This window comes from Chiloscyllium punctatum, chromosome 3 (assembly GCF_047496795.1).
Source record: "Chiloscyllium punctatum isolate Juve2018m chromosome 3, sChiPun1.3, whole genome shotgun sequence".
Classification (NCBI taxonomy): Eukaryota; Metazoa; Chordata; class Chondrichthyes; order Orectolobiformes; family Hemiscylliidae; genus Chiloscyllium; species Chiloscyllium punctatum.
The window spans coordinates 86,996,056-87,021,419 of record NC_092741.1 but is presented as its reverse complement, the minus strand read 5'-3'; the positions used below and the strand labels follow the sequence as shown (position 1 = coordinate 87,021,419).

At 39.8% G+C, this 25,364-nt stretch overlaps 1 protein-coding gene across 3 annotated transcripts in view; it reads right to left on the bottom strand.

Moving 5' to 3' along the window:
- Positions 1-2,089: 2,089 nt before the first annotated feature.
- Positions 2,090-25,364, bottom strand: part of LOC140454988 (uncharacterized) — a 47,717-nt gene continuing 24,442 nt past the window's right edge. For all 3 annotated transcript variants that reach the window (XM_072549672.1, XM_072549666.1, XM_072549680.1), the window contains 2 exons: positions 24,702-24,869; positions 2,090-2,930 (listed from right to left, as the gene is read on the bottom strand). In XM_072549672.1, the coding sequence (XP_072405773.1) occupies positions 2,730-2,930; positions 24,702-24,869 (369 nt within the window). In that variant the 3' untranslated portion in view covers positions 2,090-2,729. The remainder of the gene's footprint in view (positions 2,931-24,701; positions 24,870-25,364) is intronic.

The following is a 25,364-nucleotide window of genomic DNA, read 5'->3' as shown; positions in this document are numbered from 1 at the left end:
GTCAAATTGCCAGATTATCCTGTTTAAATACAGAGAAAATCTCAAAGACAGTGCTCCCTGTGAGTCACTCTCCTGTTAGTCAAATCAGCTCTCACCAGAGTAATGTAAGATTCAAACACTTACGAGTGAACATTAACAGGCTGTGTTAAATATAACTATTTACAAGACCTGGTAAAATTGGTGATTTGGCTGGAACTTTACATATTCAGTCTTGTATTCCACTCAATCAGATATCACCTGCACCTTTTACATATTCTTAGAGCAAAGATATAATTAATCCTCCTTTACTTCACATTCACTGTGAGCAAGGTGAACCATCTGTAAGGTGCAGCATTCAATTTGTAGGTTATAAAAGGCACCAGGTTCCCCTTACAAGGGAAGCACATTACTTTGTGGTAAATTACATCTAAATTATATGCAAGCTGTCAACTTTGGATAATTGAGGTTCCTGTTGTGAATGGGTGAGTTTCCTGTTTCTTGACCTTCGTGCCGTTGATGTTATTGGGATTCATTTTGTGGCTGCTAGGGATCTGACACTCTGCCTCCTTTGCAGTACTGCATCTGGTCACCAGTTTTACAGCTCCTCAAATCCATCCCATGATGCTAGTGGTGCCAAAGATGAATCTTCTGAGCAAAATTGATGTCAGCTTGCATGTGATCCAAAGAGAATTGAGATGTCAACATGTAAGTGGAAATGAGGTTAAGAAATCAGAAAGTGAGTCTCATGGTTTAAATGAACTCAGAAGTATTGTTGGGGTACAAATGCCACAATTGGATTCAGAGATGGTTAAACTTTATTACAAATGTGCAGCTGAACTATTCAAAGTCTAACTCTCCATCAAAATCTGTCTGTTTCCTTCTGTTCATTGAGGTCCCTCTCTAAGGTCTAAGCACAATTTTATTTGTCCAAAATTCTTAACAACTTGGATTCAAAACACTTGGTCTTTTTTTTGTGCGGGTGTCAGACTCAGTGACACTCCTGTTTTTTTTCCCCCACACTACCACAGTTAGTTTATTATTTTTTCCCCAGCACCCATGTTGTGTGTGTGCAGGTGTGAGACACAGTGAAAGACACAAGGTGCACGAATCTTTATTCAAATTTCCATCACCAGGAAGAAAGGAAACACGTGAGTAGCCTGTGACCAGCAGTGCCCTTCACATCAAAGGGTAATGCTGTGTGATCAAACAGTGAAGGGGAGGGCAGAGATTAAGTCAAAATAGAGTTGGAGGGGGAAATAATGCACTCCACCCCCTGCGGTGCCCACCTCTCCCTGAACAACTCCAGGGTGTTGGTGGATACCGCATGCTCCTTTTCCAGAGATACCCGGGCTACACTCTTGGTCTTATCTGGTCTACACATCCCATGTCACTATTTGCAGAAAAGCACATCCTAATGGATTCACATCGACAAACAAGCTGGTAGAAAGAAAACATCTTGAGTTTATATACTACAGTAGTGTAATACGCAGCAACTCTTATCAATCACGTAATTTTCCACATCATCAGGAAGAGAAGCTGGAGAGAGAGATACGATGCCCATACAAGGGCTTGGAAGGAGAGAGATTATGCTGTGAAGGTTAGTTTGGTAGCAAGGGGACAGAGGCTGAATGGATGCTTTCCAACTCATGACAAAGGAATCCATGATGTCAAAGCCATAGAGGTATATGGCATAGAAACATGCCCCTCAGCCCAACTCAAATTCCTAAACTGAACTTGTCCCATTTGCCTTTGTTTGGCCCATATCCTTCGAAAACGTTTCCATCCAAGTATCTATCAAAATGTCTTTTAAATGTTGTAATTGTCATTAAATCTAGGAGTGGATAGAACAGAAAGAAGGGCTGAATGATGTGGTTGGACATCGTGAAAAGAACTGGAGGGTAATGTTTGCTTCCAAGGTTGTTGGAGAGTAGTGGGTGATTTTGGTAAAAGGACAGTGAGCCCTGATAGTAATGTGGACCAGTCACATCAAAAATGGATGGTTAAATTATTTATGTACTACATACACCTGAGTGTACACTCTGAGGACTTAATGGAGAAAACACAGCCACTTTATTTGTCACGTATTACAGTTTATTGGTATCATAAAATGTTAATTACCCAAAAACTGCAAAACAGAAACTAACAAACTTAAAAGACCCAGTACAACCCATGAACAAAACCAACATCATCTACAAAATTCCATGCAAGGACTGCCACAAACACTATGTAGGACAAACAGGAAGAAAGTTAGCCACCAGGATGATTGAACACCAGCTAGCCACAAAAAGACACGACCCTCCCTCGTAGCCCTACACACGGATGAAAAAAACCACCATTTCGACTGGGACAACACATCTATCCTGGGACAGGCTAAGCAAAGACATGCCAGAGAATTCCAAGAGGCCTGGCACTCCAACCATAACGCCATAAACAAACACATAGATCTAGATACCATCTACCAACCCCTCAGAAAACAAACAGAAAATGACATCACCACAAACCCCAGGAACCCCATCCAGGAGAAAGATATAAATAGAAAGCAGGAGACAACAGCTTCGCTTCACTTGGAGGTCGCCACTGATGATGTTACCTAGCCAGGTAATGAAACGTCTGGATATCAAACCTACAGCTCAGCGAGCAAACCTACACACAAGAAATGAGTTTTCAATGACACTTTTAAGAGACACAGGTTTTTTTGTTATTTATTTCATCGACATTCACTGTAAGTCAGAATGTAATTGACCCAACCATTAGTAAGTCTTTGTTTTAATGCTTCTCCTCATTGGTCCAGTTAATTCCATCACAGAGCTGGTGGTTTTAGCAAGTTGCTGCCATTTTTCAGAGCCGAAGGACTGATCCATTGCATTCTGGGACTTCAAAGTAGAAATGTCCTGTTCAAACAATTGTATTTCTGAGTAGACTTGAGAAAGTTCTTCCTCCTTACTTGAAAGCTGCATTGAAGGAATTTAAATTTTACCCAAATCAATGTGATTTTTTAGAAACAATTACCCTAATATTTCAGTTTTAATGATTACAATTAAACAAGACTAAGTCAACTGAAATCAAGTAAACTTTAGTCCACAGTAAATGTCAATAATATTACAACATATTAGACCTAGAGTTTATATGTAATTGTATATTAAGTTGAAAACCTACCCAATCTTAATTGTGAACGTGAAAAGTGACACTTGAGACCTTGAACCAAGACAGGCAGCTTTTAAAAAATGCGGCAGAGAACTCTTCTGGTATTCTTGCACCATTCATGTCACTTGAAAATTTTTTGATGTTAGCATTGTAACATCTCATGATATGGGTAGCAAGCCTACAAGCAACATTCTTCAGCTTGCTGGCTTGATTGTGGAGGTGGGTTTTTGGAACCACTGCTATAATTCTTTAAAATATTTATTCATGGGAAATGGGTGTCATTGGCTAAGCCATCATTTATTTCCCATCCGTAATGGCCCTTGAGAAGAGAGTGGTGAACTAGCTTCTTCAACTGTTGTGGATCTTGGGGTGTAGGTATACCTATAGTACTGTTAGGGAGGAAGTGTCAGGATCTTGACTCAGCAAAGTGAAGGAATGGACTTGTTGATCTCAACCAGGATGGTATATGGCTTAGGGGAGAACGTGCAGCTACTAGAGTTTCCGTACATCTGCCCTTGTTTGAGGGTTTGGAAGATGCTGTCAGAGAAATCTGAATGAATGACACAGTTACAGCATATAGTGCTCATGCTGCCGTTAAACGCCAATCATGAGGGAACTGAAAGTGGAAAACAGTGAAGAGGGTGCCAAGCAAACAGGATACTTTGTTATGGATAGTACTGAGCACTCTGAATGTTGTTGGAATTGCATTCAAGCAAGCAGAGAGAATATTTCATTACTCCTCAATTTGGCTTGTCAACGGTGGTCAGGCATTGAAGAGGCATTGGGGCAAGCTATTGGCTGTGGAATTATTAGTTTTTGACCTGCTCTTGTAGTCACAGTATGTGTGTGCTGGTCCAACTCAGGTTCTGGTCAATGACATTTTGTACCCACTTCCAGCTTGCCCTATTGATTGTGAGAAAATTCAGTGATAGTAATGCCACTGAACATTAAAGGGCAATGGTCAGAACTTTTGAGCTTGGAGTGGGTTTTTGCCTGGCACAAACATTATTTGCCTTTTTTTTAAGCTCATGCCTAGATGTTGTCCAGGTCATTCTGCTTATAAACATAAGCTGCTTTAGTATCTTGTGATGTAGACTGGCTTTTAGGATTTTGTAGGAGCGGTTTTTGTGTGTCTGAATTAATTAATAATTAACTTGAACATTTCTGAAGCTATTGTGCTTTTTACAAACAAAGAAGGCTAGTTTTCAGAACTAAATGGATTTTTATTTATCTTGGGGGGTGTGGTTTACAATCAAGCAAGATAAACAATTATGTCTCAAAGATTTTGATCAAAATGCCTGGACTTTTTTTACACTTGGAGGAAACTTTTTCCTAGGATGATGACATCAGCGTGAACGAGGGGGCATAACTACAAATTGAGGGGTGATAGATTTAAGACAGATGTCAGAGGCAGGTTCTTTACTCAAATGGTGGTAAGGGCATGGAATGCCCTACCTGCCAATGCAGTCAACTCAGCCACATTAGGGAGATCTAAACAATCCTTAGATAAGCACATGGATGATGATGGGATAGTGTAGGGGGACGAGCTGAGAATAGTTCACAGGTCGGTGCAACATCGAGGCTGAAGGGCCTGTTCTGCGCTGTATTGTTCTACATTCTATGTTTTATGTTCTAAACCCCTGTCGCTTAGAGAATTTTTCAGTGTCACTTTCAGTTTGGGCAGTTCAACAGTCATTTTCACATGTAAAGTCAATCCTGAGAAAGAGGGGAAATATAATTAAATTTGTTAACATTAGATTACTTGGGGTAAGGAGCTAAGTCCTGGACCAGAAGTGTTTGGATTAAAACTTGAAAAGTTTATTTGAAGCTGAGACTACTTAAACCTTGGTGTGCAATAGCTTCTTCCTGGAGCTGTCAGATTTTCCAGACTGTAAGTTAAAGTCAAAATAAACCTATTGTCATATTAGGAAAGGAATTTTCTGGTGTGAGTACTCTACAAAGGTTGCTTTTGGATATCATACAGCAGTGTTTAGTGTTTTGGGATTAATGGGATTATATATCTGTGTTTCAAAATCTGTGTGTTTGTATTTATGTCTGATTTATGCTGTTATCTTAAATTCCTTTTGCTTAATAAACATCTGTATTGTTAAAAATAAAGCTCCAACATTAAATGCTTATGTTTCAATCAAAAACCACCTTGTTAAGATCAAAACAAAATATGATTTACTAAGGCAGATTAGTGTGGAATCGGACTTGACCAGTAATAACATTAGCTGGAATTGAAAAATCTGAGGGGTTACAAATGGTGCTGAGCACTGCGTAATCAGTGAATGTCCCACGTTTGAGTGTAATGATGGAAGAAAGGTCATTGAAACACCTAAAAATAGTTGTGCCTAGGAAAATACTTTCTAGAGGTCAGGCAGAGATGTCCTGTGACTGAGATGATTGAACTCCAACAGTGTTTCACTGGAGAGTATGAAGTTGAAAAGTGACCCCATAGAGGTTTTATATATGAAGGGCATAGAAGTGAACAGCAAAGGTATTTTCCTGAGGGTTGAGGGATTTCAAAACCAGGGAGCATATTTTTAAGGTGAGAGAAGAAATATTTAAAAAGGGACCTGAGAAACAATTTTTTCACACAGAGGGTGGTTCATATATAGATTGAACTGCCAGGGAAAGTGGTAGGTGCAATGGTTTTGATATAATTGAGTGGTTTGGTAGGGCATTTCAGAGAGTAGTTTAAGAGTCAACTACATTTCTGTAGGTCTGAAGTCATAGAGGCCAAACCAGAGTCCCTGCCCTAAAGAATATTAGTGAATCACTTGGGCTGTTAACCAATAAATAAGGCTTACATGATTGCTATTAGCGGACCCTTTTAATTCATGGTTTTTGACTTCAAATTTCATGATCAGCTATGGTGGGATTCAAACTCCTGACAGCAGTAACCTGGTGCTCTGTATCACTGATTCAGTGGCATTATTACTATGCTACCACCTCCCTTTCAGGCTTCAGTCCTGTTCTGGGAGACAGCATGGTTCATGACAACTCAAAGCAGTAGTGAAAAATGGGAATCCTAGTCTGAAGTTGGGAATTTTTTGAATTGCATATACAAACGTTGTTACTAACTTAGCACAACATGCAAAGTTAAATGTTTTCTTAATAGATTGAATTTTAATAGTGCTTTGTTTTGAAAAGTGACAATTAAAATGAACTGGCATATGAAAGTGGAAAAGTCTTTACAACTCATTACAATGCCCTTTGGCATTGAACAGTTCTGGGTTTCCAATTTACTGTCAACAATAGCCTTGTATTATTGAGTGTCAGTCAGCCATTTGTTCAGTTTTGAAGTACAGGAACAGTAAAGTAACGCAACTTCTTCAAAGTCTTTAATTTCTTTTTGCTCTTGGGACTTTGACACAGTTATGAAACAGAATTTAATTATCAATGCTTGATTGAAAATTAAATCCCAATAATGGTTTTAGTTCAGCAAGGGCTGTTATAGCTGTCAAGAGTACCATGAGTGTTATTCTGACAATTTTGAGCTCTTAGAGGATGATGTTTATTGACAATGTTTTTGAATGGCTGTTTTCTTATTCTGACAGTTTTATGAATGTGATAGATTAAAATTTTAAGTGAAATTTGAATGATTATGTTTGAACCAGTTGTATGAGTTTGGGGAGGAATAGCGAGGAACAGTGAGGCAAATTGGGAGGGGGCAGTGAATGAGAAAGGTGAGATGTAAAGTGTTGAATGGAGTGAAGTTTAGGGTTGGGGGATGGAACTGGTGAGTGGGAAGCAGCAAGAGTTTTTGGAGTAGGAAATGGAGAAAAAAGGGAAGTATTAATGGCTACAAGCACAAGGCAGGAAGAAATTAGTTAGGGAAGTAGTAAGAGTATTATGTTAGTAAAAGCAGCAAGTTGACAAAGTATTTTGGATCGATTAGAGTCATAGAGATGTACAGCATGGATAGAGACCCTTCGGTCCAACTCGTCCATGCCGACCAGATATCCCAACCCAATCCAGTCCCACCTGCCAGCACCTGGCCCATATCCCTTCAAACCCTTCCTATTCGTATACCCATCCAGATGCCTTTTAAATGGTATAATTGTACCGGCCTCCACTGCTTCCTCTGGCAACGCATTCCATACACGTAACACTCTCTGAGTGAAAAAGTTGCCTCTTATGTCTCTTTTATATCTTTCCCTTCTCATCCTAAACCTATGCCCTCTAGTTCTAGATTCCTCCACCCTAGGGAAAAGACTTTGTCTATTTATCCTATCCATGCCCCTCATAATTTTACAAACATCTATCAGTTCAGCCTTCAGCCTCCGACGCTCCAGGGAAAACAGCCCTAGCCTATTCAACCTCTCCCTATTGCTCAAATCCTCCAACACTGGCAACATTCTTGTAAATCTTTTCTGAACCTTTCAAGATTCACAACATCTTTCTGATAGGAAGGAGACCAGAATTGCACCAATGTCCTTTACAGCCACAACATGACCTCCCAACTCCTGTACTCAATACTCTGACCAATAAAGGAAAGCATATCATTCAAATATCACTTAAAATTTTAATCTATCACACTCATAAAACTTCACGATCCTATCTACCTGCACCTCCACTTTCAAGGAGCTATGAACCTGCACTCCAAGGTCTCTTTATTCAGCAACACTCTAGAGGACCTTACCATTAAGTGTATAAGTCCCGCTAAGATTTGTTTTCCCAAAATGCAGCACCTCACATTTATCTAGATTAAACTCCATCTGCCACTTCTTGCCCCATTGGCCCATCCGATCAAGATTCAGTTGTAATCTAAGATGACCTTCGTCACTGTCCCCTACACCTCCAATTTTGGTGTCACATCCAAATCATTTATATAAATGATGAAAAGTAGTGGACCCAGCGCCGATCCTTGTGGCACTCCACTGGTCACAGGCTTCCATTCTGAAAAACAATCCTCCACCACCACCCTTGGTCTTCTACCTTTGAGCCAGTTCTGTATCCAAATGGCGAGTTCTCCCTGTATTCCACGTGATCTAACCTTGCTCACCAGTCTCCCATGGGGAACCTTGTCGAATGCCTTACTGAAGTCCGTATAGATCACATCTACTACTCTGCCCTCATCAATCCTCTTGTTACTTCTTCAAAAAACTCAATCAGGTTTGTGAGACATGATTTCCCACGCACAAAGCCATGTTGACTATCCCTAATCAATCCTTGCCTTTCCAAATACATGTACATCCTATTCCTCAGGATTCCCTCCAACAACTTGCCCACCACCAACGTCAGGCTCATTGGTCTCCAGTTCCCTGGCTTGTCCTTACCACCCTTCTTAAACAGTGGTACTACATTAGCCAACCTTCAGTCTTCCGGCACTTCACCTGTGACAATCGATGATACAAATATCTCAGGACGAGGCCCAGCAATCATTTCCCTAGTTTCCCACAGAGTTCTAGGGTACACCTGATCAGGTCCTGGGGATTTATCCACTTCTGTGCATTTCAAGATATCCAGCACTTTCTCCTCTGTAATATGAACATTTTTCAAGATGTCACCATCTATTTCCCTACATTCTACATCTTCCATGTCCTTTTCCACAGTAAATACTGATGCAAAATATTCATTTAGTATCTGTTCCATCTCCTGCGGCTCCACACAAAGGCCGCCTTGGTGCTCTGTGAGGAGCCCTATACTCTCCCTAGTTACCCTTTTGCCCTTAATGTATTTGTAAAAACCCTTTGGATTCTCCTTAACTCTATTTGCCAAAGCTATCTCATGTCCCCGTTTTGCCCTCCTGATTTCCCTCTTAAGTACACTCCTACTGTCTTTATACTCTTTTAAGGATTCATTCGATCTATCCTGTCTATACCTGACATATGCTTCCTTCTTTTTCTTAACCAAACCCGCAATTTCTTTAGTCACCCAGGATTCCTTATACCTACCAGCCTTTCCTTTCACCCTGACAGGAATATACTTTCTCTGGATTCTCGTTATCTCATTCTTCCCATTTTCCAGCTGTCCCTTTACCTGCGAACATCTGCCTCCAATCAGCTTTTGAAAGTTCTTGCCTAATACCGTCTAAATTGGCCTTCCTCCAATTTAGAACTTCAACTTTTAGATTTGGTCTGTCCTTTTCCACCACTATTTTAAAACTAAAAGAATTATAGTCGCTGGCCCCAAAGTGCTCCCCCACCGACACCTCAGTCACCTGCCCTGCCTTATTTCCCAAGAGTAGGTCAAGTTTTGCACTTTCTCTAGTAGGTACATCCACATACTGAATCAGAAACTTTTCTTTTACACACTTAACAAACTCCTCTCCATCTAAACCCTCAACACTATGGCAGTCCCAGTCTATGTTTGGAAAGTTAAAATCCCCTACCATAACCAACCTATTATTCTTACAGATAGCTGAGATCTCCTTACAAGTTTGTTTCTCAATTTGCCTCTGACTATTAGGGGATCTATAATACAATCGCAACAAGGTGATCATCCCTTTCTTATTTCTCAGTTCCACCCAAATAACTTCCCTGAATGTATTTCCAGGAATATCTTCCCTCAGCACAGCTGTAATGCTATCCCTTATCAAAAATGCCACTCCCCTTCCTGTCTTGCCTCCCTTTTTGTCCTTCCTGTAGCGTTTGTATCCTGGAACATGAAGCTCCCAGTCCTGTCCATCCCCGAGCCATGTTTCTGTAATTGCTATGATATCCCAGTCCCATGTTCCTAACCATGCCCTGAGTTCATCTGCCTTCCCTGTTAGGCCCCTTGCATTGAAATAAATGCAGTTTAATTTATCTGTCCTGCCTTATTCCCTGCTTTGTCCCTGCCTAGGAGAAAGTGAGGATTGCAGATGCTGGGGATCAGAGCTTAAAAATGTGTTGCTGGAAAAGCACAGCAGGTCAGGCAGCATCAAAGGAGAAGGAGAAGGGCTTCCTGAAGAAGGGCTTATGCCCGAAACGTTGATTCTCCTTCTCCTTTGATGCTGCCTGACCTGCTGCACTTTTCCAGCAACACATTTTTAAGCTTTGTCCCTGCCCGCCCTGACTGTTTGACTCGCCTTTGTTCTCAACTGTACCAGTCTCAGATTGAAACCTTTCCTCACTATTTCACTGGGTCTCACCTCCCAATCTTACTAGTTTAAATCTTCCTGAGCAGCTCTAGCAAATCTCCCTGCCAGTATATTAGTCCCCTTCGAATTTAGGTACAATCCGTCCTTCTTGTACAGATCACTTCTACCCCAAAACAGCTTCCAATGATCCAAAAATGTGAATCCTTCTCCCATACACCAGTTGCTCAGCCATGCATTCATCTGCTCTATCCTCCGATTCCTGCCCTCACTAGCTCGGAGCACCAGGGGTAATCTAGATATTCCTAGTCTCGAGGACATCCTTTTGAAATTCCTGCCTAACTCTGTAATCTCCCTTCAGAATTTCAACCTTTTCCCTTCCTATGTCATTGGTTCCAATGTGTACAATGACCTCCTGCTAGTCCGTCTCCCCCTTGAGAACATTCTGCACCCTCCCTAAGACATCCTTGATCCTGGCACCAGGGAAGCAACACACCATTCTGATTTTTCGCTGCTGGCTACAGAAACGTCTGTCTGTACCTGGGATTAGAGAGCCCCGAACACAATCGATTGCTTGGAACCCAACGTACCTCCCATTACTCTAGAGCCAGTCTCAATGCCAGAAACTTGGCTGTTCATGCTATGTACCCCTGAGTGTCCATTACCCCCTACATTTTCCAAACAGCATACTTGTTTGAAATGGGGATAGCCACAGAACACTCTTGCACTACCTGCCTACCTCTCTTACCTTTCCTTGAGTTAACCCATCTATGTGACTGTATCTGAGACTTTCCCCTCTTCCTATAACTGCCATCCATCACATCCCCTTGCTCTTGTAAATTCCTCGTTGCCTCTAACTGCCTCTCCAACTTTGGTCCAACCCATCCATGTAAAAGAAGTTCTAGGGTTTACCTATTAATCAGTCAAAACTTGCATCCCCATTCTAAGTGATTAAAGATTTAGCAGCAATCTAGAATTGTTCAATACATTGTATCAATTGTATGACACTTTGATCTTTTACTACAAATTCTATTATCCTGCCCCACTAGCTATCTGATGAAGGAGCAATGGTCTGAAAACTTGTACTTTTAAAATAAACCTGTTGGACTATAACCTGGTATTGTGTGATTTTTAACATTTTTCAAAGTCTCCTTGTAATCAACTGTTGGATTACAGCCCACATTAAACTGCTGACTTCACTTCCAAAAAGCCATTTTGGTTCCCTCTAATTTTAGTTAAATAGCCTGGTTAATCCAGGAAGTGTCCAAACCTGCAAGAAATTTTCATTGAGGTGCAATAACTATCAAATTGTTATTATCAGGGACACTTTAAGTATTCTAATGTTGACTTTACAAAGGGCAGCAGAGAAGGGGAGAATTTTCTACATCTGTCTGTCTCTAGTCCAATGAGGAAAGAATCACAGAACCATTACGATACAGAAGGAGGCTATACATCATGTTTGTGTTGGCACTAAAGCATAATGTCAGAGAACTACTGTCCTGCCATTGTAAACTTGTGCTTTTTTCCCCTACTTTAATATCATCTAATGCCCTCTTGAATACCTCCATTAAACCTGACACAACAGTAGGCTCAAATTACTCTGTGAAAAGTTGTTTACAAACTCACTTCCTTGCCACTTAAAGTCCCCTCTGAAGTCAGTTGATTATTCTTAATCTGGATTGACTGATGACTGTCCGTCATCCTAAACCTTAGATGCAATGATCAGCCCCCTAAATGCTCCCCCACTACCACTTTATCTACTTTACTCAACATATTCACAAGAACTGGGTTGAATAAAGCCTCCTTTCTTGTTGGGCCGGATACTTGCTGCATTAGGAAATTCTCCTTACACCTCCTCTTTCCCAGTCAATATATGTAATTAAAGTTCCACATTAAACTTCTCTATGATGTTTACACCTTTCTATAATTCCCTTGTTCCTTTAGAATTAGGGGATTCAAATGGATCAAGTATCATTAAGGGAAACTTGAGATATTGAATATAATGATCAGAATTTTTTAGATAAATTTTGGGAAAGTATAAAAAAAATTTGCAGAAAGATCTAACTGGAAGGAGGATTGATTTCAATGTGATGAGAATGATTCAGATCCAGGTAAACCAGAATCACAGACTGACAGGCCAAACTGGAGTGGAACAATAGGCTGTCTTTAAAGAAGAAAAATGTGTTCGGTTCCCATAACTAGGAAAAATACGGCAAACAGAACCTTGTATTGTGAAAGAGCTGGAGAGGTAAGCTGAAGCAGAAAAAACATGTGTACAATGGATTCCAGTTTGATAATACAAGGAAGAATCAGGCTGAATATAAAATGTTGAACTTGGAAGTGGAAGTTGAAATAAGAGTACGGAAGACCGAAAATGAAACTGGCATCCAACAAAAAAAGTGAATACAAATGTTTTCTAAAAGCATATATAAAGTAACAATGCATCCACAATTACATTTTCTAAGAAAGGCAAAAGGAGGATTGGGTTAGTCAGGTACCAAAAAGTGGAGTTACACATGAATGCAGAGGCATAGCTTGAGATAATAAATGAGTACTTTGCCTTTGTCTTCGCAAAGGAAGAAAATGTTGCTAAAATCAGTGAAAGATGAGGTAGTTGAGACACTGGATACATTGAAAATTGATTAAGATAAGTTATTAGAAAGGCTGGTAGAAATTAAAATTGGTAAATTTCCAGGGCTAGATGAGATATCTTGGATGGATACTAAAAGAAGTAAGACTGAAAATGATTCAGTGAATGGCCATAATTTTGTAATTAAATTGATACAGTGATAGTGTTGGAGGACTAAAGAAATGAAAATGTTTAAACCAGTTCAGAAAGTGTGCAAGGACAAACACAACAACTACGGGCCAATCAACTTAACCTCAACGGTGGGAATGCTTTTAGAAGGAATAGTCAAGAAGAAAATTATTATTTGGACAAATATGGATTAATTAAACAAAGCCAGTACAAATTTATTAAGGACAAGCAGTGTTGATAAAATCTTATGATAAATTAACTCGGAGAGTATTGAAAGTAGTATGGTTGATGTGGACTTCTTTTAATGTGCCTTTTAGCAGGTTTGTGAACAAAGGTGGAAACCCGTGGAATAGAAGGGACAGTGACAGGATGGATACAAAGCTGGGTGAATGATAGAACAGAAAAATATTGGTGAATGGTTACTCATGGGAGAATTGGAAGTGGTGTACTGGGTTTCCCCAGAACATTGGAATTACCGACATTGCTTGAATACAGTAGACTTGAGTGAAGGAAACCATTTCGGAATTTGCAGATGACACAAAACTGAGAAATTTGGTGATAAATTTCAAGAGGAGATACAGGCTTATGGAATAGATGGGTGTGTGATAAATGTAATTTAATGTGGGCAATGTGAAGTAACATATTTTGGCAGGAAGAATAAGCAAAGACAATTTTAAGAAAAGGATACAACTGTATAAGCATACAGGATCAAAGAGACCCAGGGCTATAGGTGTATAAATCATTCTCAGTGGGAGGGCAGGTTAAGAAAGCTGTTAATATGCTAAACAGGTTTCTGGACTTCATAAATAGTACCAAAAGTCCAAAAGTAATGGTGAACCTTCATAAAATCCTCATTCTGCCTCAAGTGGAGAATTTTGTCCAATTCCAAATGGCTGTGAGAGGGTGCAAGATAGAGGCCTAGGCTAACAGACTTCAGTCATGTGGATAGAGTGGTGAAGATGGGACTGTTCTCCTTTTTGAGAGGAAATTTGATACAGGCATTCAAAATCACAGGGGATCTGGACAGAACAGGTAGACAGAAATTGTTTCCATTGGCAGAACAGTTCAGAATGACAGGACATGAATTTCAGCGAGAAAAGTTGGCTGGATTATGGTCAAAAGACAGGAGAGTTGGACTAGCTGTGTAGTTCTTACAAATGAATTGTATTGCAGCCATTCTGATTTGACGTTCAACACTCGAGTCTAGTGGGATGAATGTGTCCTCTAGTGTTTCTGTCATTTCCACTAAAAAACCCAACGGACCACTAGTATAAGTACCATTAGTCTCTCATCAAAGAGATTAAAGTTGACACTGGGACTGACATATTTAACATTAATGCTAATTTACTATTTAAATGTTCAGATGAAAACTAAAGGATTTATTACTTTTGCTGCCCTTGTTCTCACATTCAAACAAAATTAACCACAACTTATCATAATCTTCCACCATACCCAACAATTCAGAAAGACTGTCAGGCTGAAAATCAACTGCAGCAAACTCTTTTAATCAATAGAAGTAAGGGTGATTAACTTGACATCTTCCCTTTCATGCTGCTTAATGCTAGTGGCACTAGCCTGTTGTGAAGAAAATGAAGATTATGTGCTGACTTGCTAAAACCACGTTTTACTTTAATTCTAAAAATTATATGATGTAACAGTTTCCAGAATTTGACATTACTTCCAGTAATAAACTAGGAGCAGTTTTGCAATCTTGAGGCTGAAATTCATTTAGTTCTAGTCTGCAGCGGATTTTAGCCAGAGCTATTAAGTTTCTGACACAGTCCCAAATTCGAAGAACTGTGTTGCTAGTATCAGGGACAAGAATCTATGCTGTTTACCGCATTACCTCAGAGCAACGAACCTCAGGCATGTTGTAACTTTATTACTGGGGTTGGATGGTGGTGTTGAAGGAAGGCTATTAGACCTCAAGATAATCAAAGAAGTTGAAACAGTTCAGGGTATTGTTCTATTCATTCTGAGGATGTGGCTATTATTGAGAACTAATTGCCCTCCCTGTGAGGGAGGGTGTCCATGAGGGAGAAAGGATGTATAAGTCAGTAAGGGAGTAACAGAGTTTCAGGGAAGGAGGAAGTGAGGGAAAGCATGTGTAACTCTGAGGCTGTGTGAGTCAGACACATACCCACACTTGTCTGCATCATCCTCATTCCCTCCTTTAAAAACCTATCCACCAAACAGACGGGGAGAGGAAGAAGGCAACCTGCTTCCAATCCCCACTTTTGTATGAATTTTGAGGCCAGTTAAGAGTACTTTTTTATTCATTCACAGGACGAGGGTGTCTCTGGCTAGGCCACCATTAACTGTTCGTCTCAGAGGGTAGTTCAGAGTCAACCACATTGCTGTAGGTCTGAAATCACACGTAGGCCTGATCAGATGAGAATCGAAGTTTCCTTCCCTAAAGGATATTAGTGTACCAGATGGGAGTTTTGAAAATTGACTTGGATTAGCACTATCACACACTGCATCTGTTGTTTGACATGTAATTTCACCAGCCTGGTACCTAATTTCTAGATAAGTCTGGTACTGCTCCTGAAGTGTCCTCATGCACACTTCTCCAAACTGCACTCATCTCCTAGATTAATGGTAATGGAGATTGGCCATGGACCTACAGCTTGTACTTGAATATAATTCTACTACTGCTGATGGTCCAACCATCTCATGGATGGCCAGTTTGATTTACTAGATCTATTCACAACCTATCCCATTTGGGACACTGCCAATGCTAGACAACATGATGGAGGGTGTTACTAATGTGGAAAAAGGTCTTCACCACCTCAGGGACAATGCAATAGTCACTCCTACCAATACTGTCACACACAGATACATCTGCGATGGATAGATTAATGAGTTCAAAGTTATGTAGGATTTTCTCGTCTTGATTCTCTGCCACCTGCCAGAGATCCAGCCTGGCAGCTATTTCCTTTAGAAACTGGCCAAGCCAGTCAGTGTGGTACAATCAAGCCACTCTTGGAATGAAAATCGCATTTCGAGTGAATTCTCAGTGAGGGGCTTCAATGGTCTTTCCATCCTCAGTGCTCCTTCCAAATGGTCTTTAAGGGGTGTACGGTGGTAATCAGCAGGAGGATTACTTTTCCTATGTTTCTCCTGATGCTGAGAGTTTAGAGTCAATATTGAGAACTCCCAGGACAATTCCCTTCTGACTGTATAACATTGTTTTACCACCTCTGGGTCTGCCCTGCTCATGACACAGGACATTAACAGGAATGGAGACTGTGCTGGCTGCAATAATGTCTGTAAGATCTGTTGGGTTGATGCTTTACCAGTCTGAGACAGCTCTCCCAATTTTGGTATGTGCACCTACATGTTAGTGAGACAATTTTGTAAAGTTGCCTTGGCTGTATATGCATGTGTCATCTGGTGTCATAATTGATACTGTATTCAATTTTATTCATCTTTGACTTTGTGGTATTTGACAAAATTGAATGGCTTTCTCGGCCATTTCAGAATGCAGCTGATAGTCAGCCACATTAATATGAGCATGGAGTTACACGTAAGTCAGACCAGATAAAGATGCCAGACATTCTTCCCTAAAGATCAATGGTGGACCAGATGGATTTTAAATAAGAATCTGGTACTCATGGTCACCATGACTCTTTTTTAAAATCCAGATTCATCTAAATAATTAAGCTTAAATTTCTTAGCTGCTGGGTTGAATTTGAACACATGACTCAGGATCATTACTGGTCAAATGTCTTCTGAATACAGATAGTCACAAAGTTTTGAATTCCAATAGAAAACTGGGGAAGTACTACAAGCTCTTAAGATGGGTTAAATTTTACTTTCTCATCTAACCTGTAAAGTGAATTAAATAAAGCTAATGAATAAAAAAAACTTGAATTATCATAAGACCTTTTAGCTTTATTTTCAACCTTACCTCTACCAGACAAACCTTGTTTGCACTTAGCTGTGATCCTGTGTCTTCAAGTTTGAAATCTATCCTCAACTTAATCAGGCATCCAATTAAGTAATTTTCACATGTGGGACAGTTAATTTCTTAGTTTTGATCCACTGCCTGATATATGTTGGGAATGATTTGTTTATTACAATGCAGTGTCTGACATTAAAAAGTATATAGATAAAACTGATTTCATTTTCTAATCTGGTATATTCTATAAACCACTTCAGAGTTTTCAAACCATAATGGGGGAAATAATAAAGGCTAATGTTCACGTCTGCTGATGGTCCATTGTCATTGATCTTTCAGTTCTAAGAAGCCTTCTGTATTATTGATGCTAAGTGAACAGACTGCTTAATCAAGCAAAATGTAATTCTTGGCTTGCATGTTGCCAATTGAAGTTTGCTCTTTGAAGTGTTTTTTACATTCAAAATGGCTGGAAATTTAAAATCAGCCTCCATAACTTGAAATCAAGGCAGATTGTGTACAATAATTCCAAGCCATTTAAGTTGAATGGTGATGAACTCTGAATATCCTTTATATTTCCATTGTTAATTATATTGAATATCCCAAATACTGGAGGTTAGGAGTACACAATTAATCCAAAACAGTTTCTAGTGCTGCATCCAATTGTCAGCATAAGTACAGCCAAATCCAGCGTGGCATAGGTTAGACAGTATGGGGCACAATCAGAGAATGGTCACAGCACAGGAGGCCATTTGGCCCTTTAAGCCTGCACCAACTCTCTGCAAGAGTGATTTAGTTGGGCCTCGTCCCCCACCCTTTCCCCAAAGCTCTATTTTTAAAAAAAACTATTAAATGTCGAGCCAATTCCGTTTTGAAAGCCACAACTGAATCTACGCAACAGGCTGCGCAATCCAGAGCATAACCATCCACTTCTTTAAAAATCTCAACATAATTGATCAGAACAAGCAAATGACTTAATGCTGAGAAAACAAAGAAAACAGTGACCGTAATTTAATTTAGCTCACTAGAAACAACAAAATAAAAACAAAATCTTCAGTCCAGTATTGTAAGGAGAAGTGTGATGGCAGGAGAAGCAGGAATAGACTCAATCTGATAATCCATGGTTAAGGCAGATTTTAGTTACTTTGCATTTCTTCAGTAGGGCTTATGTGATTGCATCTAGGGTGCTCATTACAGGGAGCAATTAAGAAAGGGGATGCAGTTGGCTACTTGGGAAATTGCTGATGGCTTCCCTAGTAATAACTGAGCTCAGATTCATACAGAGGCAATTAAAAAATATAGAAGATTCCCTGGATTTTCTGTGCCACAACCACATCTTGGCCCTCAGATGGACATCAACCCATTACTACACTGTGAGGAAGAAAACGCATTTCCAGAGCCTAAATCATTCAGAGGGTAAGTGGAACAATGGGAATTGTTGATATGGATAATCCTGCCCTGACCCCCACCCTGCCCCTTCATCTCTAACCACTTTGAAGCTGTGGACCATGATTGGGGCATCTTTTCCCAAGCCCAGTGAAAATACTGGACAGGAGCAGAGATCTGTGAATCCTGCACAAATGTCCTTGCTCTGAATTGTGCTCATCTCACATCAATTGAGCGTGCCTGAGAAATTTTAGTCAAAAAGTAAATGTTCATATGGAAATAACTAATTAAGTGAGATGAAAGGGGCTTTAAACAGACTAATTAGTTTTTAAAGAAGGCAAATCAAATTGCAGACCAACATTCATAGATATTTAAATACAAGTCAATATGTTAGAGGTTAAATGCATTCTAATTAGACACCATGAAAGATATTCAGGAAAGAACACATGAAGAAGATAAGGTAACATGAGCGTAGTCTTACCAGAACATAGAGGTGCTCTCTCATTAGGGACAACTGCTGGTTTACCTGGAGGGTCACCACACCTCAGGCGAGGGACAGGTTGAGAAGGAGAATCCTTTTAAGCGAACTGAAATATCTCCAGAGGCCAGTATCCCAACACCAGGTCACCCTTACTTTACACATGCACATACTTAACTCTGGTCTGGCTTCTTCAGCCAGTTCTGAGTGAACAGAACCTCTGTTCCTGTTTTTACCTGTCAGACAGAGCTCAGTGATTGGGGCTGTTCATCTGGTCCAATCAGTGAACTCCTATTCTATGAGGTCCACCTGGCTGACCTTGTTACAATCACTCAGTAACCTCAGCCAGTGCAGAAATTGAACCTATGCTGTTGGCATCATCTTGTATTGCAAACCTGCTGTCCAGCCAACTGATCTAACCAATCCTTAAAGGGGCAAATGATAAATTTTTAGGTGACAATATAGAAAGGGGAGAGAAAAAGGGGAATTTAGATTTGGTAAGAGGGAGAATGAGTTGGCTGTCAGTTCATATAAAAAAAACTAGGAAAGAATTTTATTAGCACAAACTAGATAGAGGGATATTCCAAAAGGACTGGAGTTATTTAGTAATAAAAAGGAACGTTAGTGTGAAAGATATCAGTGAAGTATTTTACCACACACTTCTGAGAAATGTGGGTGGGAGTGAAGATTGGTGTGGTGGACATGGAAGGGTATTAATGCTGATTATCTTTTAAAATACAGTTTTCCTTTTGAATACTAATGGTCTTAAAAGTATAAATGATCAGATTTGGACTGAATTTATCCTACATGAGACTTAGGAAGAGACAGCAAAGGGGTAACTATAATTTTCCAAAAATCTTTTGATTGGTAACTTTCTAATGGGTAGTTTACCGAGTAAGGAGTAGGAAAATCCCACCCACCAATCAATTTTAGAAAACAAGCACACGGTACACAAAATCCCTCCGATACGTACAGTTGGATAGTGAGGGTACACCATCAGTAAATAACTTTGAAAATACCCACCACACATTGTATCCATAAAACAAAATGGTAATAATAATGGCAATAGTGAATGCATACCAGAGATTTTCAACAGACAATTGTAATTAAGAAATAGGAACAAGTGTAGGCTGTTCAGCCCCTAAAGCCTGCTCCAGTATTCATTAGGATCATAAGTGATCCATCTTTCCTCATGTCCTCTTTCCTGTCCTTTCCTCAGAATCCCTAGATTATCCTAATACAACCAAAATATTGCGAGATGTTGGAATAGTTCAGCTGCATTTTATAAGAAAAACAGATTATTGAGCAAGGGGGAAAATAATTGTTTAATACATAGCTCTTCACAAATGTTTGAAAAGGTGCAACATAAATTTGTAAGGCACATGTTATTCAATTAAACTGAGGGACTTAGGACCATGGTTGGGGTACAAGATCAAATAAAAAGGATTAACAAATTTATTTTTGATTGTATTTGTGCTGGGATCACTTGTTTTCCTTTTATATATATATATATATATATTTGAAATTACACGTGATTATTTCTATGATTATTCATGTGAATAAATTAAGATCAAGGACATAGACAAAATGACTGAGGAAGTAGGTCAATGGCAGATGTAGTTCAGTACCAAAAACTGCAAAACAATACAATTTGCAGGAACATAAATGAAGCTGTTAATTATCTGAACTCAAATGAGGTAAAATCGTGAACACTGATGCTCAGCTAACAGCATGTTCACCTCTGAGTTAAAAACCTGTGGAGGTTCAAGTCCAGCGTCTCCATTCCAGCTGCTCAGTCAGGTGGATGCAAATGGCACTATGTTATAAAATTGCAGGGGAGTTCTGCTTGGTCCTAGTTAATAATATCCCTCGAGCAACATCACACAAAAACAACCTGGTCATTATCTCAATCTGTTCTGATGTGCTTTACCACCAGTTAAGTATTTTAGAAGTGTAGTCATTACAAAAAGTGGCAAACATGGCAGCCAAATTTGCAAACAGCAAGGTCTCAAGTCAACAATGAAATAGTGACCAGATAATCTGGTTTTAGTGAGTGGGTTGAGCATAAATATTGGCTGGATCAATGAATCTTTTGTGTCTACCTTAGTTGACAGGTAAGACTACAGTTCAACATCTCATCCACAGTACATCTGATTCATGCAGTACCAAACAATGATTTGCTGCACTATGTGTCAACCTGAATTATGTGTTTAGCTCCCTGGAGTGGGAAAAAGACAAGGTCAGCTTGGATAAGATACAAAGGGTAATGAATATAAAAGGAAGGAAGTTTTGTTGAATTTGCACAATGCATTATTTAGGTCACATTTGAGAGCAGTTCAGGGCACTGTTTTAGAAGGTACTGTAAACTAACATTAGGGATAGAGTACAGTGGCAATTCATTCAAATGAATAAGGAGTTATAGCCATACAAAAAAAACAAGTTTTTAATCCCTGGGCAATGGTTCTAATAAGGTTTTTGAAACGAACTGGAGGGGACAAACTGGAGGTTTTAGAAGGAAATTGACGGGAAAGTTAGAACAAGGGAAGTCAAGAAAGACAACTGTATCAATGAAGCAGAAAACTCAAAAAGGGATCATGCTGTAAGGTTGAGTGAAATAAGAGTTGATGGGAAGGGTGGGGGCAGTAACAAATTAAAAATACTATATATGAATGCACAAAGCATTAGAAATAAGATGGATGAGCTTGAGGCTCTTTTGGAAATCGGCAGATATGATATTGTGGGGATAACTGAGACATGGCTTCAAGTGGATAGGGCCTGGGAAATGAATATTCAATGCTACATGTGCTATCGTAAGGACAGACGGGCAGAGGGGGTGGGGTGGTCATGTTGGTAAGGGATGATATTCAGTCCCTTGCGCGGGGGGACCTAGAATCTGGGGATGTAGAGTCAGTATGGATAGAGCTGAGAAATTCTAAGGGTAAAAAGACCCTCTTGGGAGTTATCTACAGGCCCCCAAACAGTAGTCTGGATGTCGGATGTAAGTTGGATCAGGAGCTGAAATTGGCCTGTCGCAAAGATGTTACTACAGTTGTTATGGGGAATTTCAACATGCGGGTAGACTGGGAGAATCAGGATGGTATTGGACCTCAAGAAAAAGACTTTGTGGAGTGCCTCAGAGATGGATTCTTAGAACAGCTGGTGCTGGAGCCTACCAGGGAGAAGGCAATTCTGGATCTGGTATTGTGCAATGAACCAGAATTGATCAGGGACCTCGAAGTGAAGGAACCATTGGGAAGTAGTGACCATAATACAATAAGCTTCAATCTACAATTTGAGAGGGAGAGGGTATATTCGGAAGTGACAATACTTCAGTCGAATAAGGGGAACTATGGAGCTATGAGAGAGGAGCTGGCCAAAGTACAATGGTGCAATACCTTAGCAGGGATGACAGTGGAGGAACAATGGCAGATATTTCTGTATAATGCAGGCAATGCAGAATCAGTACATTCCAAAAAGGAAAAAAGATCTTCGGAGAAGGCATGGGTGGCCGTGGCTGACGAGGGAAGTTAAGAAATATATAAAGTTAAAAGAGAAAAAGTATAACATAGCAAAGATAAGTGGGAAAACGGAGGACTGGGAAGCTTTTAAAGGACAACAGAGGATTACGAAGAAGGAAATATGCAGAGAAAAAATGAGGTACGAAGGTAAACTTGCCAAAAATATAAAGGAGGATAGTAAAAGCTTTTTTAGGTATGTGAAAGGCAAAAAAAATGTTTAAGACTAAAATTGGGTCCTTGAAGACAGAAACAGGGGAATAAATTACGGGGAATAAAGAAATGGCAGAAGAATTAAATTGGTACTTCAGATCTGTATTCACTGGGGAAGACACAAGCAATCTCCCTGAGGTAACAGTGGCTGAAGGATCTGAACTTAAGGGAATTTATATTTGCCAGGAATTGGTGTTGGAGAGACTGTTAGGTCTGAAGATTGGTAAGTCCCCAGGGCCTGATGGTCTACATCCCAGGGTACTGAAGGAGGTGGGTCAAGAAATCGTGGATGCGTTGGTGATTATTTTCCAGAGTTCGATAGATTCGGGATCAGTTCCTGTGGATTGGAGGGTGGCTAATGTTGTACCACTTTTTAAGAAATGTGGGAGAAAGAAAGCAGGAAATTATAGACCAGTTAGTCTGACCTCAGTGGTGGGAAAGATGCTGGAGTCTATTATAAAGGATGAAATTACGACACATCTGGATAGTAGTAACAGGATAGGTCAGAGTCAGCATGGATTTATGAAGGGGAAATCATGCTTGACAAATCTTCTGGAATGTTTTAAGGATGTAACTCTGAAGATGGATGAGGGAGATCCAGTAGATGTAGTGTACCTGGACTTTCAGAAAGCTTTTGATAAAGTCCCACATAGGAGGTTAGTGAGCAAAATTAAGGTGCATGGTATTGGGGGAAAAGTACTAACTTGGATTGAAAGTTGGTTGGCTAACAGGAAACAAAGAGTAGTGATAAACGGCTCCATTTCAGAATGGCAGGTAGTGACCAGTGGGGTACCGCAGGGATCAGTGCTGGGACCGCAGCTTTTTACAATATATATTAACGATATAGAAGATGGTATTAGTAATAACATTAGCAAATTTGCTGATGATACTAAGCTGAGTGGCAGGGTAAAATGTGAGGAGGATGTTAGGAGATTACAGAGTGACCTGGACAGGTTAGTTGAGTGGTGAGATGCATGGCAGATGCAGTTTAATGTGGATAAATGTATGGTTATCCACTTTGGTGGCAAGAACAGGAAGGCAGATTACTACCTAAATGGAATCAATTTAGGTAAAGGGGCAGTACAAAGAGATCTGGGTGTTCTTATACACCGGTCAATGAAGGTAAGCATGCAGGTACAGCAGGTAGTGAAGAAGGCTAATAGCATGCTGGCCTTCATAACAAGAGGGATTGAGTATAGAAGCAAAGAGGTTCTTCTGCAGCTGTACAGGGCCCTGGTGAGACCACACCTGGAGAATTGTGTGCAGTTCTGGTCTCCAAATTTGAGGAAAGACATTCTGGCTATTGAGGGAGTGTAGGGTAGGTTCACGAGGTGAATTGCTGGAATGGCAGGACTACCTTACGCTGAAAGACTGGAGTGACTGGGCTTGTATACCCTTGAGGTTAGAAGACTGAGAGGGGATCTGATTGAGACATGTAAGATTATTAAAGGATCAGACACTCTGGAGGCAGGAAACATGTTTCCGCTGATGGGTGAGTGCCGAACCAGAGGACACAGCTTAAAAATACGAGGTAGACCATTTAGGACAGAGATGAGGAGAAACTTCTTCACCCAGAGAGTGGTGGCTGTGTGGAATGCTCTGCCCCAGAGGGCAGTGGAGGCCCAGTCTCTGGATTCATTTAAGAAAGAGTTGGATAGAGCTTTCAAGGATAGTGGAATCAAGGGTTATGGAGATAAGGCAGGAACAGGATACTGATTAAGGATGATCAGCCATGATCATATTGAATGGTGGTGCAGGCTCGAAGGGCAGAATGCCCTACTCCTGCATCTATTGTCTATTTTCTATTGAAAGGCATTAAAAAAATCTGGGACAGGAACTCAATGAGGATTCACAGAAAAATAAAAGGTGATCTTGACTTTTCAAAATTCAGAAATGGGTTGAGAGCATGGAAAAACTTTAAAATAAATGACAACTGAAGCAGACAGTTTAATACAATTTAAGATGGAATTGGATAAGTCGTTGAATATAAGTGTCGTGACATACAGTGAAGGAGCAAATAAATAGGATCAATTCTCTTTCACACAAGATAGACAGCCATATGATCTCTCTGTACTGTATTTCTCTGGAAGGTGATCTAAACCTGCAAGTGCATATTTCATGACTACATTTTTAAAATTAATTTTGATATCACTTCCAATTGATAGCAACAAAAGCACAGAGTGGATAATTAAATTCTAAAGTTCTTTCACAATTTTCAGAATGCAATTGGCTTCTACTCTACACCAAGGCTGATTTTAAATTATTGCAGAGAGTGAATATTTAGCCAAGGATTCAAATACCTGCTTCTGTAAATCAGTAATAAGGTCAACTAGTAGTGCTTTATCCCTTTGGAGCTGCAGGTTTTCTTCTTCATCACATGAAAATCGGCTCTTTATCTCAGCTATACGACTGCACACAGTGGCTTCATTCAGTTCAATCGAGGTCTTCCCTTGCTCAAGAAGTAGAATCTTGGAAATTTTTCAAAACGTGGTTAGAATCGGCTCTACAAATACTAGTTTTCTCAAACTAATTTAACGCTAAACCAAATGCACAGCTGATTAATCAATGTTCAATTTAATTGTAGATATCAAACATTTGGGGAGTTCCTCATTTACTATATTAAGCATAACAGTGTATCAATAAGCAAACCTGGACATTATTCTGAACTTTCATTAATCTTTCTTGGTTCATTTTAGGAGAGAAATTAAAAATCATATTATCACAGAGAAATAATGAGAATAAATTGAGTATTGTTATGGACGCAAATCCATGTAATAATGTAAAACCAGTTTTTTTTCCCTCAATTTCATATATATTTGTGTTAAAACATTGGTATGTGCCAATTTTCTGATTGTTAACATCAATTTGGAGCTTTCTCTAGTAAAATCCTATGTTCCTTCACATGGTCCTTTTTGCACGTGAGCAGGACTATTTCATGAACATTTCCCACAGTGACGTCAGAT